Source organism: Macrotis lagotis, chromosome 1 (genome assembly GCF_037893015.1).
Source record: "Macrotis lagotis isolate mMagLag1 chromosome 1, bilby.v1.9.chrom.fasta, whole genome shotgun sequence".
NCBI lineage: Eukaryota > Metazoa > Chordata > Mammalia > Peramelemorphia > Peramelidae > Macrotis > Macrotis lagotis.
Genome location: NC_133658.1, coordinates 95,060,301 through 95,079,093, shown reverse-complemented (window position 1 = coordinate 95,079,093; position 18,793 = coordinate 95,060,301). Strand labels below are relative to the sequence as shown.

Here is an 18,793-nt window from a genome sequence, read left to right as displayed (position 1 = left end):
TTGTGCTGGGCATGAGGAATATGAAAACAATGCATTTAATTGGGTCTTTATCTCGTATTTTTAACCAGCTTTCCATGTTAAAATCCGTAAGTGGAGTAAAAATGGCCTAACCATTCCATTCATTTTCACAGTTTTTCTTATCTATTGCACAGCTTCACTCTTCATCACTCCAGCTATATGAGATAGAAAATGTTGGATACTTCCATGAAACAAATTGCCTAACATATGGCAAGGAGGCTTCTAACTTAGACCTTGTTTAGGTTATGAGGGTAATGAGAGGAAAAAAAGCACCGACACAGGAAAAGGTCAGGAGTGGAGACAAAGATCCCAGTTTGTCTGGATCATATCAGATAACTATAGGATAGAGAATCCTGAATGCCAGGATCAATTATTTATAATTTGATAGACAGTGAGGAACCTCTAAAAGTTTTATATTAGTGAAAGATTGCCCAAGCAGTGATTTATTATTTGTTTGTTTGTTTTTTTTAGGTTTTTGCTAGACAAATGGAGTTAAGTGGTTTGCCCAAGGCCACACAGCTAGGTAATCATTAAATGACTGAGGCCAGCTTTGAACTGAGGTACTCCTGACTCCAGGGCAGGTGCTCTATCCACTGCACCACCTAGCCACTCCCCAGGCAGTGATTTAAAGGAAGAAATGGAGAAGAGATAGACTGGAGGCCATTAGAAGTCCATTTTAATTGTCTAGGCAAGAAGAGATTAGAGACTGAATTAGAATGGAAGGCTAAGAGGAAAGTGAACTAAGAAGCATAGTGAACTTAGAATTGAAAGCTGATTGATATACATAATTCCAGGGTAGACAAACCTGGGAGGAGAGCTTACTTATACTTGGGAGAGGAAGGTGAGTCCATGAAAGAAGAGAAAGAAAGGAGGAGTTGGAATCTGAAGAAAGTCAACAGATACAATGCTGGGTGCTTGGGATAAAAAGAAAAGCAAAAATAGACTCTGCCTTATTTTTTAATGGTAGAGACATCATGCAAATAGGTAAATACAGGATATGTACAGAGCAGATGGAAAGTAGTTTTCTCAGAGGAAAGGATATCCTACAAAAGATGAAATTTGGGCTAAATGTTGAAGAAAATCAGGCAAGTTAAATTGAGAAAAGAGCATTCCAGGCATGGAAGGCAGCCATAGAGAGAATACATAGATTGTCCTATATAAGGTGAGGCAAATAGGCCAATTAAACTAGATTGTAGACTGTATAAGGAGAGTAAATAAGGTAGGAAAAGACTAAGTTATGGAAAACTTTAAATGCCAAACAGATTACTTTATATTTGTTCCTGGAGATATAGGAGGGTTGCTGAAATCTACTGAATGAGAGTAGGAAAGGGAAGATAGAAGCATTTCTAGGCTTGAGGAAAATCACTGGCAGTTGAGTGGAGGATGAGATTAGAAGGGAAAATCAATTAGAAAGTTCTTACAGACCAAAGATGTATTGAGGGCCTGAACTAGGTTAATGACTGTGAGTGGAGAGATGTTGTGAAAAGTAGAATGGCAAGATTTGACTATGGATTAGAATTTTTTCAAAGTGAGAGAAATGAGTTGAGAATGTCACCATGATTGTGAACTTGGTGACTGGGAAGGAGATCCAACTCAAGATGTCTAATAAACAGTTGGTGATATAGCCCTAGAGCTCAGTAGAGATAGCAGAACTGAATATATTCATCTATATAGAGATGATAGTTTAACTCTTAGGAGTTGATGAGATCACCATTTGAGATAGTACAGAATAAAAAGAGAAGTGGGCCCAAAACAGTTTTGGGGGTGGGGAGTGGGAAAAGAAGGGAGAAGGCCACCTTCTCAATGAGCATAACATAGATACAGTAAAGGAGACTGAGAAAGTAGTCATAGGAAACAAGTTTTTACCCCATTACCCTCCACATAGCAGGGGTTATAGGTATGGCACTCATTCCCACCTGGAAAATCCACATTAAGATTTTTGACCCTCCCTTTGTATCACAGAAGAAATCTGAATTTTTTTCTTTTATGGGGTATTTACAGTAACTTATTGTAAAATTTAGATTAAATATTTAGTCATATGCTTTATTATATAACACTATTCATATATTTTATGCATTTCTAAGTTTCTAAACTTTTGTGTCAACTATTGGCCTTTGATGTCACCTACAGCTTCCATACAACTCTCCCAAAATTCCTTTGGAAGGGATAATTTATAATCCCAGGATATGTGTGGGTGGCTAGAAGGTTATAGTGCCATCAACAGAAATAGAGAAGTTAGGGGAAAGAATAGATTTTGGGGGAGGGGGAGTTATAAAGCATTAAAGATTCAGTCTTCAACCTGTTAAACTTGAGGGTCAGTCATTTTCTTTTTTTTTTTTTTTTTTTTTTTTTAGGTTTTTGTAAGGCAAATGGGGTTAAGTGGATTGCCCAAGACCACACAGCTAGGTAATTATTAAGTGTTTGAGACTGGATTTGAACCCAGGTACTCCAGGGCCCGTGCTTTATCCACTATGCCACCTAGCCACCCCGGTCAGTTATTTTCTTAAGAAATCTGGTAGAGATTCAATAATGTTGGACAGGAATCTTGGAAAGGATTGAGGGTTGCCTATAGAGACAGTGACTGAAACCATTGAAAAACGTATGAGCATGAAGGTATGTGAAAATAAGTATGAAAAAAGAGTCCTAATCAAAAGAATATAATTTAAAGAAATATCAAGTTTTAAGGGGCAAGAGAAGAATGCAGAGTCATCAAAGATTGGAGGAAAATCGAGAGAATTTGGCTTTGTTCAGCTGATTAATGCTATAGGAAAAGTTAGGCAGGCAAATATAAATTAAATCATGGTAAAACATTTCCCCAACTACATACCCTTCATGATCTGTGCAGGGTTCTAATCGTGATCAGATTTGTGTTCGTGTGTAACAAAATCCATTTCCCTTAAAGACCCCCCTCTTGTGGCCTGTGGATCTACTTTTCACCTTAAATCATATCTAATTTTACAGTTAACAGCATAATTTACCAATATTCTTCTAGTCAACCTCTCATTATTTTTTATATTTTATGTATTTCTAAGCCTATTAAGTATCTTGGTGAATATAGACAGTTATTTTAAGTATCTTAGCAAAAATAGATGTTTTCACTTTCTTCTCCAAAATAAACTCTGACTTCTACAGAAATTCTGATGGCAGTTGATTAGAAAATGGCTTTATACTGTTTGCAGTATACTGGGCAGACCTTTTAAGTAACCATTTAATAAAAATTATTTAATTGTTTAGGTAATTAAAATAAATCAGTAAATTAGAGGACTACAGAACTTTAAATCTAGTTTGCTTTTGTTTAGAAAATAATTTTGTCTCAATTTCTTCCCTTTATCTTGTCCTTTAAGCCAGGAATCCCAGACAAGTACAATTTCTACTAGAAGTAAGAACTTTGGATCTAACTCTATAATTTTCTACCTCAGTCTTGATTCTGATGTGGTATTGATTGAATTCAACCAAAATCTAAATTTCTACCAAAAATGTTAAATAAAAAGTTAGTTACATTTAAAAAATAAGATGTGGGAAACCAGAAACATTGATTTTTTTTTCTATGTGTCTTGTCATATTGCATCTTGGTAGCTTTTAGACTGTAAACTCATCACGTACAAAAACTGTATTTTTAGCTTATAATTTTTGTAGCATGCGTACTAAGATATGTGTGCACTAGTGATTCAGTTGAAGATTTGTGGGTTGTTGGGTTAATTATTGAAGGATGAATGACAACTTTGGCATTGTAATTGTCTTCTTTAGCAAAGACCCATATTGGAAAGCTTGACTAGATTGGTTTCTTCTACTGAGGGGTAACCATTCCTAAGGAGGTGTAATAGAGATGTTAAACTGTCAGACTCATTATTCCCTAGGCAGTTTAGATTTTTTTCCCCCTTATCTAGGACCGAAATGACATATATGTTCATTTATGTAGCTCTAGAGGTCAACTCAAATTTTTTTTTATTTATGAGCTATTTCTATCTCCTCTAAGTACGTTCATGGGCAGATTCTCAGTAGGCACTTATTAAGCTTTCATTTGTGTCTCTGCTAATTTTCTTTAATTCTTCCATTATTTCATTGATTTTTCCTTACATATGGGGAATGCATTTTTTTAAATGAAAATAAAGGGGATGCTCCATTTTGCCAGGCAGTAATTCACCTTTTGAGCAGATAAACTGTTCTGCCTTTGGCTGCTGCTTATCCCAACAAGGGAAGCAAATTATTGCTGATGAGGAGGTGGGGAAGGGCAGACTTCTTATGTTATAACAGTTTTATTGTGAGGAAAATGATGGTGAGCTTTTATTAGTAAAGATAAAGTGTCCTCCTCTCCCTCCCCGCAGTGCTTCCCCTTTCATACTTCAGTATTTGTAAAAACTCAATAGATGTTTCTAGCTCTCTTTTTCTCTACTATCCCACCCCTGACTGAGTGTTAAATATGTAAAATACATGGGATTTCTTTTTCTGCTTAATCTCCTGTAAAACGTTGCCCATGGTGTTTCTGCACACTCTCTTAAGCGCAGTACGGGTCTTAGCGACACTTCTGCGCTCCTCGTCCTTTGGAATTATTGATGTAAAAGAGCACAGCAGTATTCGAGTTGTAGTGTCCTGTGCATCCTTTTTGTTTGGATTTTAAAATGAGATTTCTCAGCACAGGACTGTGGAAGGAGGATTTTCTTGGGGGGGGTGGAGGGGTGGGAGGAATCAGAGCGGGGTGGACTTAGGAAAGCCTTTCAAGAACCCTCCAACTACTTATTACTTCATTAGGTGTTCCTGGCATTGTAAAACTTGCATGAAAAGGATACAAAGGATTTTTCTTTACAAAGTAGACAATTTTACTAGTTAAAAATAATTTGACTGCTCTAGTAAAATATTTATTACAGGACCTTCTGAATACTGAACAAGAGAACACAAAATCCCTTTTAATAAATTACACAGATTCAATGGAAAGATTCAAGAAGAAAATAGAAGCATTCTATGACAAATACCCGTTCACTTTGGACAATTTAGAGGTCAGTAAGAAATCATTTATTTCCCTCCTTAAAAAAAATAATCTCCAACATCCTAAGCAAGAAGCAAATGTATTTTCAGTAATTAATGATGCTTTGTACTACTAGTAATCAATTACATTTGCAGGTCAGTGTTTTGGTTTTTTTGAGCCAAAGGATATTCATTGCAATACTTAAAATGAGTATAGTGTGATGTTTTTAAATGCTAAAGATTAAACCGAAACAAAGCTCAGAAAGTTTCTAAGTGTGAAAATAGTTCTCTGTTTAGAGTTAGTTTCATTAAAAAAAATTATCATGTTTAACTATTATCCAAACTTTTTTTAAAGTAGTACTACTAGACTGTAGTAACCATGTTAATTCATAGCAAAAGTGCAATTAAAATAAAATTAACATCACTTAAACTGCTTTGTGATGTTTCTGTCTTAAAAAGAATCTTTAGTAGCTTTGTTTAAAAGCATTGCACAAAGGGAAACACACTTAAAATACATTCTGACTATCTAGCTTAAAAAACTAAATCGTATCGTCATCTTGAGTGCCATAGCTAATAACAATCACATGAAGCACAATTTCAATAAGATATTATCTGTATATATCTTAAAAAATTGTTTTGGGGCTATACTTTCAAGCACTGGGGTACAATCTAGTTGCTTGTAACAATCGATCTCTCCTTTCCAGTATTCCCTTGACAATCAGTGGTGAGAGGATGAAAAGTTCTCTAGGAAGACTCAGTAAACCAGCATAAAATTTAAAGAGCTGCAGCTCCTTGCAGAAATAAGAGAACTGCTTCTTAGAATTTAGAGAATTTTTTCTTTAATATAAGTTCTTTGTAACTGGGAAATTTTTTTGTATTTTACAGTAATGCAATATTTCTAGATTTGGAGTTTCTCATAAAATGAAATTTGAATTTAATGAATTTCATTGAATTTCCGACACTAACCTTCACCATAATATAGTAGAAGGAACTTTGAACTGAAATCAGGAAAAATAGCTTTGAGTCTCAGCTCTGCTATCTTAGATCTTGTTAAGACTCAGTAGCCTCATTGGTAAAAAAAAAAAAATGGGTAATGAAAGTGACAGCCACACAGGGTTGTTGTGAGAAAAGTGCTTTGTAATTATAAAATACAAACTGGTATATGAAGCTCAGAGATAAATATGCAGAAGTAATAAAAAAAATGATATGTCGTGTTTTGTTCTTTACTTAGCATATGTTCTTATACTTCGACATTTGTGGATCTCTTTTCTTTAGTGAAATCTGTTTGCAGTATCATCCTACATATTGAATTGTTCATCTTATCAGAGATCAATAAAAGGACATACTTACAAATTGAATCAATTTTTCACTTTTTATAGCAATACTTTTTTCCATTTCTCAGATTAGATTTGGTGATTTTATTTACTATGAAGAAGATGGTTGCATACTTCGTTTAAAACTTGGAGATGGTAAACTTATTTTTTCCTTTTTTACATGTTTTAATTTTTCAGATCTTTGTTGGGAAACAAAAATGATCATTGATGAAATGTAATACAATGGTAGAAATAGAGTAGAAACATGGGTAAAATGGGCTCTACATTGTTGTCTTTTTTAAATTACTTAATTTTAAGTGTGTGTATTTTACTGTCTATTTTAATATATAAATTTGGCTCTAGTAGTATTAACAACAAATGTATGCTAGCCAGAGTAGACTAGCCAAAAGATAGATGACAAACAGAATCTTTTTTTAAATTAATGTGTATTATTTTTGTGATTATACAAATATAAATTTATGGCCTTATCCCTAAATGAGTAATGTTATATATTCTCATCCTAAATTAAACATAAATCACATGCCATCAATTTCTGATGAGAAACAGAATATATTTGCTTTCAGAAACATATTTTTCCTTATGATTCAAATACATGAAATTCCTCTTTGAAATAAAATATAACATTTAGTATCTGGTGTGTGATTTGTATTTTTCTTTATTTACTAGATTTGAATAATTGTGAAGTTTTACTCTGTTTGGAAGAGCTTTCATTATATAATGCCTTTGTTGAACGTATCAGGATTTCTCCTGGGGAGGAGTACATGGCAGCCAGCATAAAAACCTCAGATTCTGAAGAGTCTACATGTGTAATTGTTAAGCTTGGCAAATATCCAGAAGTGGAGGACTTCATTCCCAATGTGTTCAGTTTTGGTAAGCCGCTAACAGACATGTTCTCTCCTTAAAGGCAGCATCAAAACGGGTAAGGGCAGAATTCATTCGCTGGACAAATACGTATTGCCTATCTAAGGTGTACAAGACATTGTGATAGATTCTGCAGGAGTAAAGTATAATAACAATAGGCTCTGCTGTTATGAACCTTACGGACTAATATGGGAAAATACGATATATACACAAAATAGCGTCACAAATAATTATACTAGAAGGTAGGAAGTAAAAGCATAATAAAAGTGGACAAAGTTCAGAGAAGAGGAGGATTAGTGCTGACTAGGAGTGGACTTCCTTGCCCAAAGAGACTCAGCAGGCTTCAAGGAAGAAGTGGCATTTGGGTTAGACCTTAGAGCAGGGCTGTCCAACCTTACTTTTAAAAGTTTTTATTGAAACAATAGACAGTATAATTTTGATTTTCCATTTTAGTGAGAACTCTGTAGTAGCTTGGGTTCATTTATTAAAGCATTTAGTAAACCCACAAGGGTCTGCATAAAATCACACTGCAGGCTGCAGCAGGTTACATTTTGGACGGCCCTGCCTTAGAGGATTGATAAGAATTGAACAAATGGAGCTGGGAAAGAAGGATCCAGCACCTTTGACTTAAACATAAAGTATAGTAAATGGAATTTAGGGGATTGTGAGCAGTTTCTTTTAACTGGATCTTGGAATACATAAATTGGAGTATTGGGAAATAGGTTGAAAAGGTAGTTTGAGATCAGATTGTGGAAGGAGTCCTTTTTTTTTTTTGCCAAGGCAAGCAGGTGCAGTTCAGTGACTAAATCAAGGTCACATAGCTAGTAAATGTTAAGTGTCTTGAGGTCAGATTTGAGTTCACCTCCTCTTAACTACAGGGCTGGTGCTCTATCCACTGCTCCACCTAACTCCTGCTTGGAAGGAGTCTTAATTGCCAGACTAAGAAGTCTGGAGAGTGACTGGATGTTTTAAAGCAAGAGAATTATATGATCAAAGCTATACTTTAGGAAATCTGATCTGACAGCAGAATGTAGGATGGGTTGACTCATTAGGCCATTGCTCTAGTTCAGAGAAGAAGAAATGGGATCAGTAACAGGCAATTCAAATCAATATATAGATTTTAAGGATTTGCTGTATGTAAGGCACTGTACCACAGGCTGGGGCTACAAAATCTAAAAGAAAGAAGAATTACTTCTCTCAAAGAGTACTTTTTTCTCCTGGAAATTACATATAATGTAGATAAATGTATGGTAATTTGAGAAAGGAAAAACTTCTATCAACTAGAAAGATGAAGGAAGACATTACAGAGAAAATGGCATCTGATTCAAGCAGGGCAAGGAAGAAGAGAACCATTAAATTATTATGACGCATAGAGTGTCAGTAAAACTTGCTCCAGGAAGCAAGTAGGCAATACTGTGCTTTAGGAGCAGTCATTAAGAGATTTTGTTGTGTTTTATTTTGTTTCTGTGCATATTCTCTAAATTAATCAAATCCAGTGCAATAAGCTAATACAATTATGGGAGTGGTTTGGAAACTTGGTTTCCCTTCTCCTGGTGCAAGCTCTGTTTAATCTCATTTTTGCATATACATGTATGTGTGCTCCCTGAAACAAGGGTTTTCAGGTAAACCATTTCTCTGTTGAGATCATCAAGGAGAGCAGAATGAGAATTCAGGCCAAGGAGATGTTAGAGGAATTGCTCAGGGATGACCCCAGCACCAGCTCTTTGTCCTCTTTGAATTCTTCTACCTGGGCATCATCACACTTTTTCTAAGGAACTCTAATTCTTTAAAATGTGGAAGAACCATCAAGGGGGTATTCTATTCTGGATCTGATAGAAATAAACTGAACCCTAGGGAGAAGTTACCATTTCCTCTTAGAATTTGTGAGACAGAAGAAAATTGCCAAAGTCTGGTAGGTCCCCTAGATTTGGAGAGAATGGGTCTTATAAGGGTCAGAAGAAACTCTCATCCATGCACTACAGTTCTAAAGGGTAAGGTGTCCCAGGAAGGATGCAGAGTACTCAAGAATGAAACCTTGAAATCACATGGTGAAATTCTGATGAAGGGATAAAAGAGGGAGTTGTCTGAAGAGACCAATTTAGATGCACAGGGAGCTCATCAAACCACTGAGCTTTTAAAAGACAAAAGACAGTGAATGAAGTCATGTTCCATAAGTTGAATACAAAAGCAAGACAGAGTCCTGTAAAGACTCCTATGTTAGTCTGTTGACACTCAGAAGGAGCTGAGATTGGTGAGGAAAGCTAAAAATGACACCAAAAGGAAGGGGTTTTTTTTTTGTTAACCATATTGAAGAAAAGAGTATGATCAGAGATTGGATAAGACTTTATTTAGGAATGGATCACAACAATAACTGACAACAATAATGGAAATAAAACAGAGCTGCTCAAATCTTTTGTTTCTATTTCTCTGCCAAAAAGAATGATCTTTGGACTGAAAAAAGACAACAAAGATGGCTTATAGGAAGTAAACAAAAAGAAAAAAAGAGCTTCTGTATGTCTTTGATGTGTTCAAATCACCTGACCCAATGAATTGTAACCTCAGATACTGAAAGAAATGGCTAATATGATTGCTGAGTCACTATCTGATATCTTTAAAAGATTATAGAGAAAGAACTGCGGAAAGACAGCACACTTTGATGGAGCTATGAACTGGTCCAACAATTCTGGAAAATTAAAAAAAGTTAATAAAACATCTATAACCTTTGTCTCAGTGGTTGCACTGCTGGCAATATACTCTAAGGATGTCAAAGATGGAAAGAAAGGGTCCATCTACACCAAAATTTTGAGAGCAGTGCTTTTTTTGTAGTATTGATTAGGCAGAACCTGGAGAAATTGTGCTATATGAGGTGTATTGTAAAGTTGTTACAGTATAAGAAATTATTACTTTGAAGAAGTTAGAGAAACATAGGAAGATTTACATGAACTAAATTAAGCAGAAAGAGGAAAATGATTTACATAATATCTAAAACAATGTAAAGAAGACAAAAAGATAGTACTTATAATGACCAAGCTTGTCCTTGAAGAAGAGATGAACAAAATGAATCTCTTTCCCTTTTGTGTAGGGGTGAAGGGACTGTCTATGGGTTTGATACAGTTTTCATACTGCCATATTTGGGGGGTTGTTTTACTTATACAGAATTATTTTTCCCCTTTTAATGTTAAAAGGGATAAAGAAGAAGAAAGATGTGAAGTTCATGAGGAAAGATATCAATTTTTTTTTAAAAAAGAAAGACCATGGAAAACTAGAGTGTTATCACAGGGATTATAAAAGGATAGACCTCTCTTTTTTGAAGAATGCAATCTAAGGAGGCAGAAAGGTAAAAGCACTAGCCTGGCTTCATCAAGAATAGGTCATTCCAAAAAGGGTAGGGACATCACTTATACAACAATATTCATAGCAGCCCTGTTTGTAGTGCCAAAGAATTGGAAATTATTAAATGTCCTTCAATTGGGGAATGACTTAGCAAACTGTGGCATATGTATGTCATTGAATACTATTGTTCTGTTTGTTAGAAACCAGGAGGGATGGGAATTCAGGGAAGCCTGGAGGGATTTGCATGAACTGATGCAGAGCAAGATGAGCAGAACCAGAAAAACACAGTACACCCTAACAGCAACATGGGGGTGATGATCAACCTTGATGGACTTGCTAATTCCATCAGTGCAACAATCAGGGACAATTTGGGGCTGTCTGCAATGAAAATGCCATCTATATCCAGAGAAAGAATAGTGGAGTTTGAACAAAGACCAAGGACTATTAACTTTAATTTAGGGGGGAAAAACTGATATCTTATTGTCTGATCTTGCTATCTCTTATACTTTTTTTTTTAAGGATATGATTTCTCTCTCATCACATTCAATTTGGATCAATGTATACCATGGAAACAATGTAAAGACTGGCAAATTGCCTTCTGTGGAGGGGGGGAAGTAAGATTAGGGGAAAAATTGTAAAACTCAAAATAAAAAAAATATTTAAAAAGAATAGGTCGTTCCAGGGGGTGGCTAGGTGGCACAGTGGATAGAGCACCGGCCCTGGAGTCAGAAGTTCCTGAGTTCAAATCTGGCCTCAGACACTTAATAATTACCTAGCTGTGTGACCTTGGGCAAGCCACTTAACCCCATTGCCTTGCTAAAAACCTTAAAAAAAAAAGGTCATTCCATATTAATGTTTTTTCTTTGACAGGGTTCCTACAATTATAAATCAGGGAAATGCAATAGATACAATTTCCCTAGATATTAGTAATGCATTTGATAAAATCTTGTGATTCTCGAGGAAAAGATGGGGAATTATGGAAAAGACAGTAAGTAATCTGTTTATAATATGACAAATTTGTAATATGACAAACTGATTTGAGTGATTTCAGATTAGTCTTTAGTGACATGATGTCAACTTAGCATAGAAGTAGTGTGGTACATTGGAAACTGAATTTGAGATCAGTCTCTAAGACTTCTACATGTGGTACTTAGTGGAAAGTCACTATAAGCCCTGGGGACTCAGTTTCCTCATCTGTAGAAATGAGAAGCATGGACTAGATAACTTCTAAGTTTCCTTCCAACTGTAAATCTATAATCCATGACTGTTCCAGAGTTCTGAACTTTCTTTTTATATTTAATATTTTTGTCAAATAAATGAATTAAAAAGCATTTATTCAAAACTTACTGTGTGCTATGCTTCATGACGAGCAAAGGAGACAAAAATTGAAAAGGTGAGACAGGTCCTACCTGGAAGGAACACATTGTAACTGGGAGATAAAACAAATAAAACAAAGTTTAGTTGCCAGGGGATGTCATGACCCAGGAATCTTAGGTTAAGTCACCAAGTCTTAGACTTGAACTCAAAAAATAAGCTACAAATACAGACTTAAGGAAGCACCATTAGACAGACTCAGAAGAATGTCCCGAGGCCCATTCCAGTGATATCGCTATTAAACCAATAGAGCAAAGAGATAAAAGAAAGGGAAAGGACCTATCTATACAAAAATACTTACAGCAGCTCCCATTTATTAAGTGTTAACTATATGCCAGATGTTGTACTAAGTGCTAGCAAAGAAATGGAAACAAAAGAGGGTGCCCAATCAATAATGATGCTTAAAAATATAATGGAATGTTATGTGTTAAAGATGAATGGTTTCAGAGAAACTTGGGGAGACTTATATGAACTGATGCAGAAGTAAATATATGCAGGAAGACTGTATGATTAACAACTATATTGTAAAGAAAAATGAGTTTTAAAAATTTAAGCAATCTTATCACTGCAATGGCCAACATGACTTCAGAGGACTGATGAGAAAGCATGCTGTCTAAGTCCTGACAGAGGGTTAATGGACTCAGCATACAGAATTAAGCACAAATTTTTGTTCATGGAAAATTTGTAGATTTGTTTCACTTGATAGTGATTATTTTGTTCTGAGTACTATATTTTTGGGGGAGGAGGTAGCCAGGATAACAGGGGAAAGGGAGCTATCAATAAGGTTGTCCCTCCCCCCCAAAAAAAAGAATGTAATAAAGAAAAGATAGTCATTTAATCATTTTTAAATGCACAAGAGAATAAAAAGAAGTTCAGAAGGAATCACAGATGAGTAATATAGCTTTGAAAGTAATATGTTGTATTTATTACACCCTTTTTAAAGCAAGTAACAGATTTATATTTTTATAAAGAAATAATCTTTTTGTTATAGTTAAATTCATAATTTTTAAAAATAATTTTAAAAAATTATAACTGGAAGTTTTTGTGGCCTACCAAGTTTAATTTGAGTCAACAGTTTTATATGAGTTATGGGTAATATGATATTGGGGTATATTGAAAGACATAGCATCCAAACATCATGATGAGATAGTCTTTTCTGCACTGTAGAATATATTCAGATCTGGATACTATTTTTAAGGAGATAAATGGGAGTCTACAGGAGAGTAACCAGAATAGTGAAGGACCTTAAGTTCATGCCCCCTAAGGACCAATGAAAGGAAGTGGGGACGTTTAACCTAAATAGGGGGCAAAGATAAGCTAGGATTCAAATATGACTTTTGAAAGCAAGGTTTGAAATTGAGTAACTAGAAATATGATGGTGCCATAGCAAAATAAGAAAGAAATAAGATGTTTTAGAATATTATGATTAATTTGGTTTTAAATTGTTGAATTAGAATTACATTGGGACTCCTAGTTGGAAATAATCAAGAAATAGTTGGAAATGTGAATATATAGTCTGGAAAATGAGCTGGAACTGTAGATAAAGTTGAGAGTTATCCATACTGAAATCATAAATAAAGCTAATAGAGGAACTGCCCACATTATCATACTTCCCACTTATTGAGGAGTATTACTCTGTTCTTTAGTCTCTGTGCAGGTCCTGTGCCCTCCTGTGGGCATAAACTTGAGTTTATCTGTTCTTAACATTCTTTAATTTCAAGTAAACTGAATTACTTCAATATTAGTAAAAATATATAGTCAGTATATAGATGCTGTATATGTTATGATTCATTAATGCTAACTTGGTTTGTTATAAAGGATTTCTTTGATAAGATGAATGTAGTAAGATGCATCTGATAAGATTTTAAATGCTAAACTTTTATTGTCATTTAACTGTAAAACTATCTTTAGAATAATGAGTCCATAGACATTGTCAGGCATTGAAGAAAATATTCATTTAACATTGGTTAACATCGTGAAAGTCATGTCAAACTTTCATTTTTATAACTTAACTTTGAATGCTAAATATAGCTATGTCATCCTCCCATGTTTTCTTCTACTAGTATAAATATTTTACCCCACTGTCTTTTTTAACCCCCATTTTCCCTCAGATATGGTTCCTATATCTGTAACCTAAACAATTTGCCAGACCTAAGAATTAGAAATGGGAATAAAAGGGACAGTTTTCCCTTTGTAAGTTAGAAATTGTAGGTTTAAATCTAGTTCCAATTTCATTCTGATTCATAAATCTAGCCCCCCTTGTAAATCAAATGTGCTTTCTTTTAGATCTGATCAGCGGCAGTAGTCATTCCTTCTGTAGAAGACTCTCTGGCTCATTATTTTTGTAACCTCATGAATTCTCACAGCCTCAGTTTCTTCATGTCAGCAATTGTCTTACTAGATGTTGTGATGATCAGATGAGAAAACATGGAAAAACACTTTGTAAACTTAAATGTGCCATAAAAATGTCAGCTACTTTCATTGTTTAGCTTTTAGTTTCCAAGTAGAGACTCCCAAATAGAATCATAACTGTTGTGCTTTTCTATTATGATGTAATAATATATTTCTTCACATCATTTTCTTTTCAGAATGGGCACAGGATGGCCTTTTATTCTATACTTGCCAAAAGAACCTTCGGTGTTGTGATGTATTTCGAACTAGCTTTGGGAATAAAAAACATACTGAATGTGTCTACACAGAACAAGATCCAAGGTGCTGGAATAATGCAAGTGAAGATAAACTTTTTTTTTAGGGGGGGGTGTCAAATGTGAATTTAATATCCCCTAAATTCTTTCTTAAATTTAGACATTGTAAAATGTCTTTGTACCCCAGTTATTTATTTTATTAGAAGAGAACTTTTTTCTGTCTTTGAATGAAGATCAGTTCCTAAAAGTATAAAGAGTTGGAGATTTCATCAGAGGAAGCCACACTTCTTTTGAAAAGTGCAACCTTCATGGTATCTAACATGCTATGCATATACACTTAATGCTAAGCTTTTGGTCTGGGGGGGGAAAAATCTCTTTGAAGACTTGATGTTGTTATAGATTATCTAATTCATTTTTCCTCCATTTTATGGATGAGGAAACTGGCTGAAAAAGCTTGAGTGACTCACTCAAATGTACACAACCAGTTAGAGACAGAGCTTGTGCTAGACACTGGTTTCTTGATTCCCAACCTTGTGTTATTCTATGCCATCCTTAGTTGGCTTGTATTTTTTGCAGCTCTGTTTGCCTAACAGGTTACCATCACAGTGTGGTTTAGACGGCCAGAGAAGGAACTACTTAAGTAGTATCTCTCTCTCTCTCTCTTTCCCTCCTGCTGTGCTTGATTTGTAATCTCTCTCAGCTTTCACTGTTCTCTGTTACTTAGCTATTCTGTTAGATTTGCAAATGTCAAGGTCTTTCCCAGGGCAAAGTGCCCCTTAGAGAGAGAATGACAATTTTCATGCCATGCAGACAGATCGGTTTCTCTTTTTCTCCAGAAAACTCCTGTTGTACCTACTCATATTTTCTCTTTTATATTGGGGATAATCCCTGCTGTGGGTGGTGACCAAATACAACCATTATGTTGTTCCCAGTGATCAAACTCTAATCTGCTGAATACTCACTCAGTGTCCTTTTACAAAGTAATTGTTCAGGAAGAAAAGCTGGTTTTTTTGCTAAATTGATTACAGAGCTAGTTTTATAGCCATCTAGCAAACTATCTTCTCTTTGAAGGTCCCAACTTTATAAATTCTAAGAGTCTCGTTTGACTGAATTGGATTGTCAACATGGAATACCTTTGATTTTAATGGAGACTTAACAATCAACTTTTGTTAAAATAACTGAGATTCAGTTTCCAAGTACATGTTATAAATTTCTATCTATGGAAAAAAAAGGCATCAGTGAGTTAAAGAAAGCACATTTCCCTCACTAATCACTTGCCTACTGAGCTAAGACTATTCTGTATGAGAATGAAAAGTAAGGAATTCTTCTTTATAGTAATGATCTATCTAAACCAAAGCCCAGTACAATTTATAACACTATTGGTGGCATTATCTTCAAATAAGGATAGTAATAACTTCAATTTATTTTTATTGTGAAGTGTCTCTTTTCCTAAAACTTAACTTTTAAAATATTGATTTTGGACATAGCCAGAATTGGTGAGATAATAAGTTTAAGATGGCAGTAACCTTCACTTTATTCACTTTATATGAAGACCATTGTTCTTTTGAATTCAGACCTCAAAGTGGACACATTGTTAAATTGCAAATACTGAGTTACTAAATAGTACTTATTCCTTCTGGGTTTGATAGAACTGCATATGTCAAGGGAATTGATAATTAAGCATTTAACAATTGGAAAGCAGTCTAAAATATGTTGTAATAGTCATCAATCTTTTGTCAGTTATAACCAGAAAGGTAAGGCATCACTTCTAGAAAATTCATTACTTTTTACTTTCAATCATTTTGGAGTTTCTATTAATGATTTTAATTTTCTTTTGTTTTCTACATTGACTCACAGTTTCCTAAAGAATTTGATTTCTGGGGCAGCTTAGGTGGCGCAATGGATAGAGCACCAGCCCTAGAGTCAGGAGGATCTGAGTTCAAATGTGGCCTCAGACACTTAATAATTGCCTAGGTGTGTGACCTCGGGCAAGTTACTTAACCCCATTGCCTTAAATAAATAAAATTCAAAAAAAAATTTGATTTCACTAATTTACAAGTTTTTTTTTTAATCAGTTCCATGTAATTCTGTATAGTTGCCCAATCCCAATTTCCTTCCATTCAGTATCAAGTTATGGTTATCTTATAAAAATTCTTGACTTTTTCACCAAGTACATTATTCTTAATGAGATCTCAGAAAAAAATCTTGCCATAAGCCAGCCTCAGACAGGGACTAGCTCTGTAACCCTGGAGTAGTAGTTAATTCACCTCTGGTTGTCTCATCTGCAAAATTAGGATAATAACAGCACCTCCCTCTCAGGGTTGTTGTTAGAATCAAATGAGATAATAATTGTGAAGTTCTTCGCATAGCTTGTTTTTTTCCTTCCTCCCTAAACATAAGTATCTTGTCACTATAGGAGTTAGAAAAGGAGAACTGATGCAGGTGGTTTCTGATCAGTTGAGTTCCTCCTAGCCCACCTGATGAAATTACCTATTTTAAGGGGCAGGGAACAGAGGAAATTAGTATTATGATAGTACTTTGTAAAGTGTACCCCCCTTTCAAATTTTTAGTGAATCCTCTTGTACTTTGTCAAGTAGGACCTTCTTTGGGTCATTCCCTGACTTAAAGATTCACAGACAGTAAAGGAAGCAAAAAGAAACATTTTATAATGCTTATTCTTTTGGGATGTGTGAAGAAGTACTGGTCAACATGATGGAATTATAAGGATGGCTAGCCATTGCCCAAAGGACCAGGAATACCCCAAATGGCCTTTAAAAAGCCAACCATTTTTTTTTAGGTTTTTGCAAGGCAAATGGGGTTAAGTGGCTTGCCCGAGGCCACACAGCTAGGCAATTATTGTCTGAGATCGGATTTGAACTCAGGTACTCCTGACTCCAGGGCCGAGTACTCTATCCACTGCGCCACCTAGCCACTCCAGAAGCCAACCATTTCTGCAGATAAGCAATCTCTAAGGAGTCTGGTGGGAAAGTCTATAGTTGAGCAGAAAGCCAGCTATGAAGGAAGTTTCTCACTCTTGAGAGGGAACCACCCTCAGTCTTTTCCATTGCAATTCTTGAGAGTCTAGTGAGTAGGAGGAGAGGATTTTCTTTGTGTGCCCACAAAGACCTGACCTCAAAAGTCCATTCATATAGTTGAGTCAAATTATCCTTTACTGGCTATCAGTTGAGCATTACATAGTGCCCAGAAGGGAGCAGCATGAAGAGATCAGAAGGGAAAATGTGACTTCAGCAATCAGAGCATGAATGGCCTTGACTATGTGTGATCTCTAGAATGTACCTAGGTAACTCTCCATAAGTGTTAACTCTGTCCCTAATGACATATGCATTTGAAACAGAATCTACTGCAACTTTGTGGGAGAAAAGTTTTGTTACTTCTTTACATCCTGTACCATTTTAGTAAATGCTTTTACTTTGAGCTAAGTATGTCAACTAGTTGATTCTTGGAAATAAGCTCATATGTAGGGGCTTTTGAACTATAAGATGTCAGCAGGGTAGATCCCTGAGCCTGGTGCAGTAATAGGAACATAGATTTAGCACTAAATGGAATCTCAAAGCTCATCTAGTCTATCCCCTTTATTTTATAGATGAGGAAATCACTACTCAGATTTTAAGCAACTTGCCCAAATTCCCAAAGATAATACATAACAAGTAGGTTTGAAAGCAAGGTCATCTACTTCTAGAGTCAGTGTTCTTGCCTTTTGAGACCCAACCTATACATGTGAATTAAGGGTATGGGGGGGGGGGGAATGGACATGGGGGGGTACTACATTTCCTCTGCAGTGATTCAATACTTTTTTATAGTAGGGAAAGTTGACAGGTCAAATTGGGTTTAATTTCAGTGGGAAGACCCTAAAGGGGATTAGGAAAGACTTCTTATAGAAGATGGGTCTTGGGTTCAAGACGTAAAAGAAGCTATGGAAGCTATGAGGTGGAGATGAGGAGTGAAAGGATTCCTGGTGTCATAGCCGGCCAGCCAGTGAAAACCACTTGAGTCTGGAGATGTGAAAGACATATGCTAGGAAGAGCAAAGAGGTCAGTGGAGTGAGTGTTTGGAGAAGTTTGGAGGATGTAAGAAGATTTTTCAGATAGGGGTGAGACCAGGTTTTAAAAACCAAGTGGATAAAATCTTATTTGAACCTGGAGGCAATGGGGAGTCACTGGAGTTAACTTAGAAGAGGTAAACTGTTGAAATGGTCCAGTTGAAAGGTAAAGAGGGCCTGCATCGGTGTGGTGGCAAGTTTAGGTG

At 35.6% G+C, this 18,793-nt stretch overlaps 1 protein-coding gene across 6 annotated transcripts in view; it reads left to right on the top strand.

The window, feature by feature from the left end:
• LOC141501173 (prolyl endopeptidase-like) overlaps window positions 1–18,793 on the top strand; it is a 42,540-nt gene that overhangs the window by 3,631 nt on the left and 20,116 nt on the right. For 4 of the 6 annotated variants that reach the window (XM_074204923.1, XM_074204930.1, XM_074204913.1 and 1 more), the window contains 4 exons: window positions 4,884–5,012; window positions 6,383–6,449; window positions 6,981–7,184; window positions 14,471–14,594. In XM_074204923.1, the coding sequence (XP_074061024.1) occupies window positions 4,884–5,012; window positions 6,383–6,449; window positions 6,981–7,184; window positions 14,471–14,594 (524 nt within the window). Of the gene's footprint in view, window positions 1–2,372; window positions 2,425–4,883; window positions 5,013–6,382; window positions 6,450–6,980; window positions 7,185–14,470; window positions 14,595–18,793 lie in introns of all 6 variants that reach the window. The other 2 variants (XM_074204946.1, XM_074204938.1) reach the window with 2 other exon arrangements.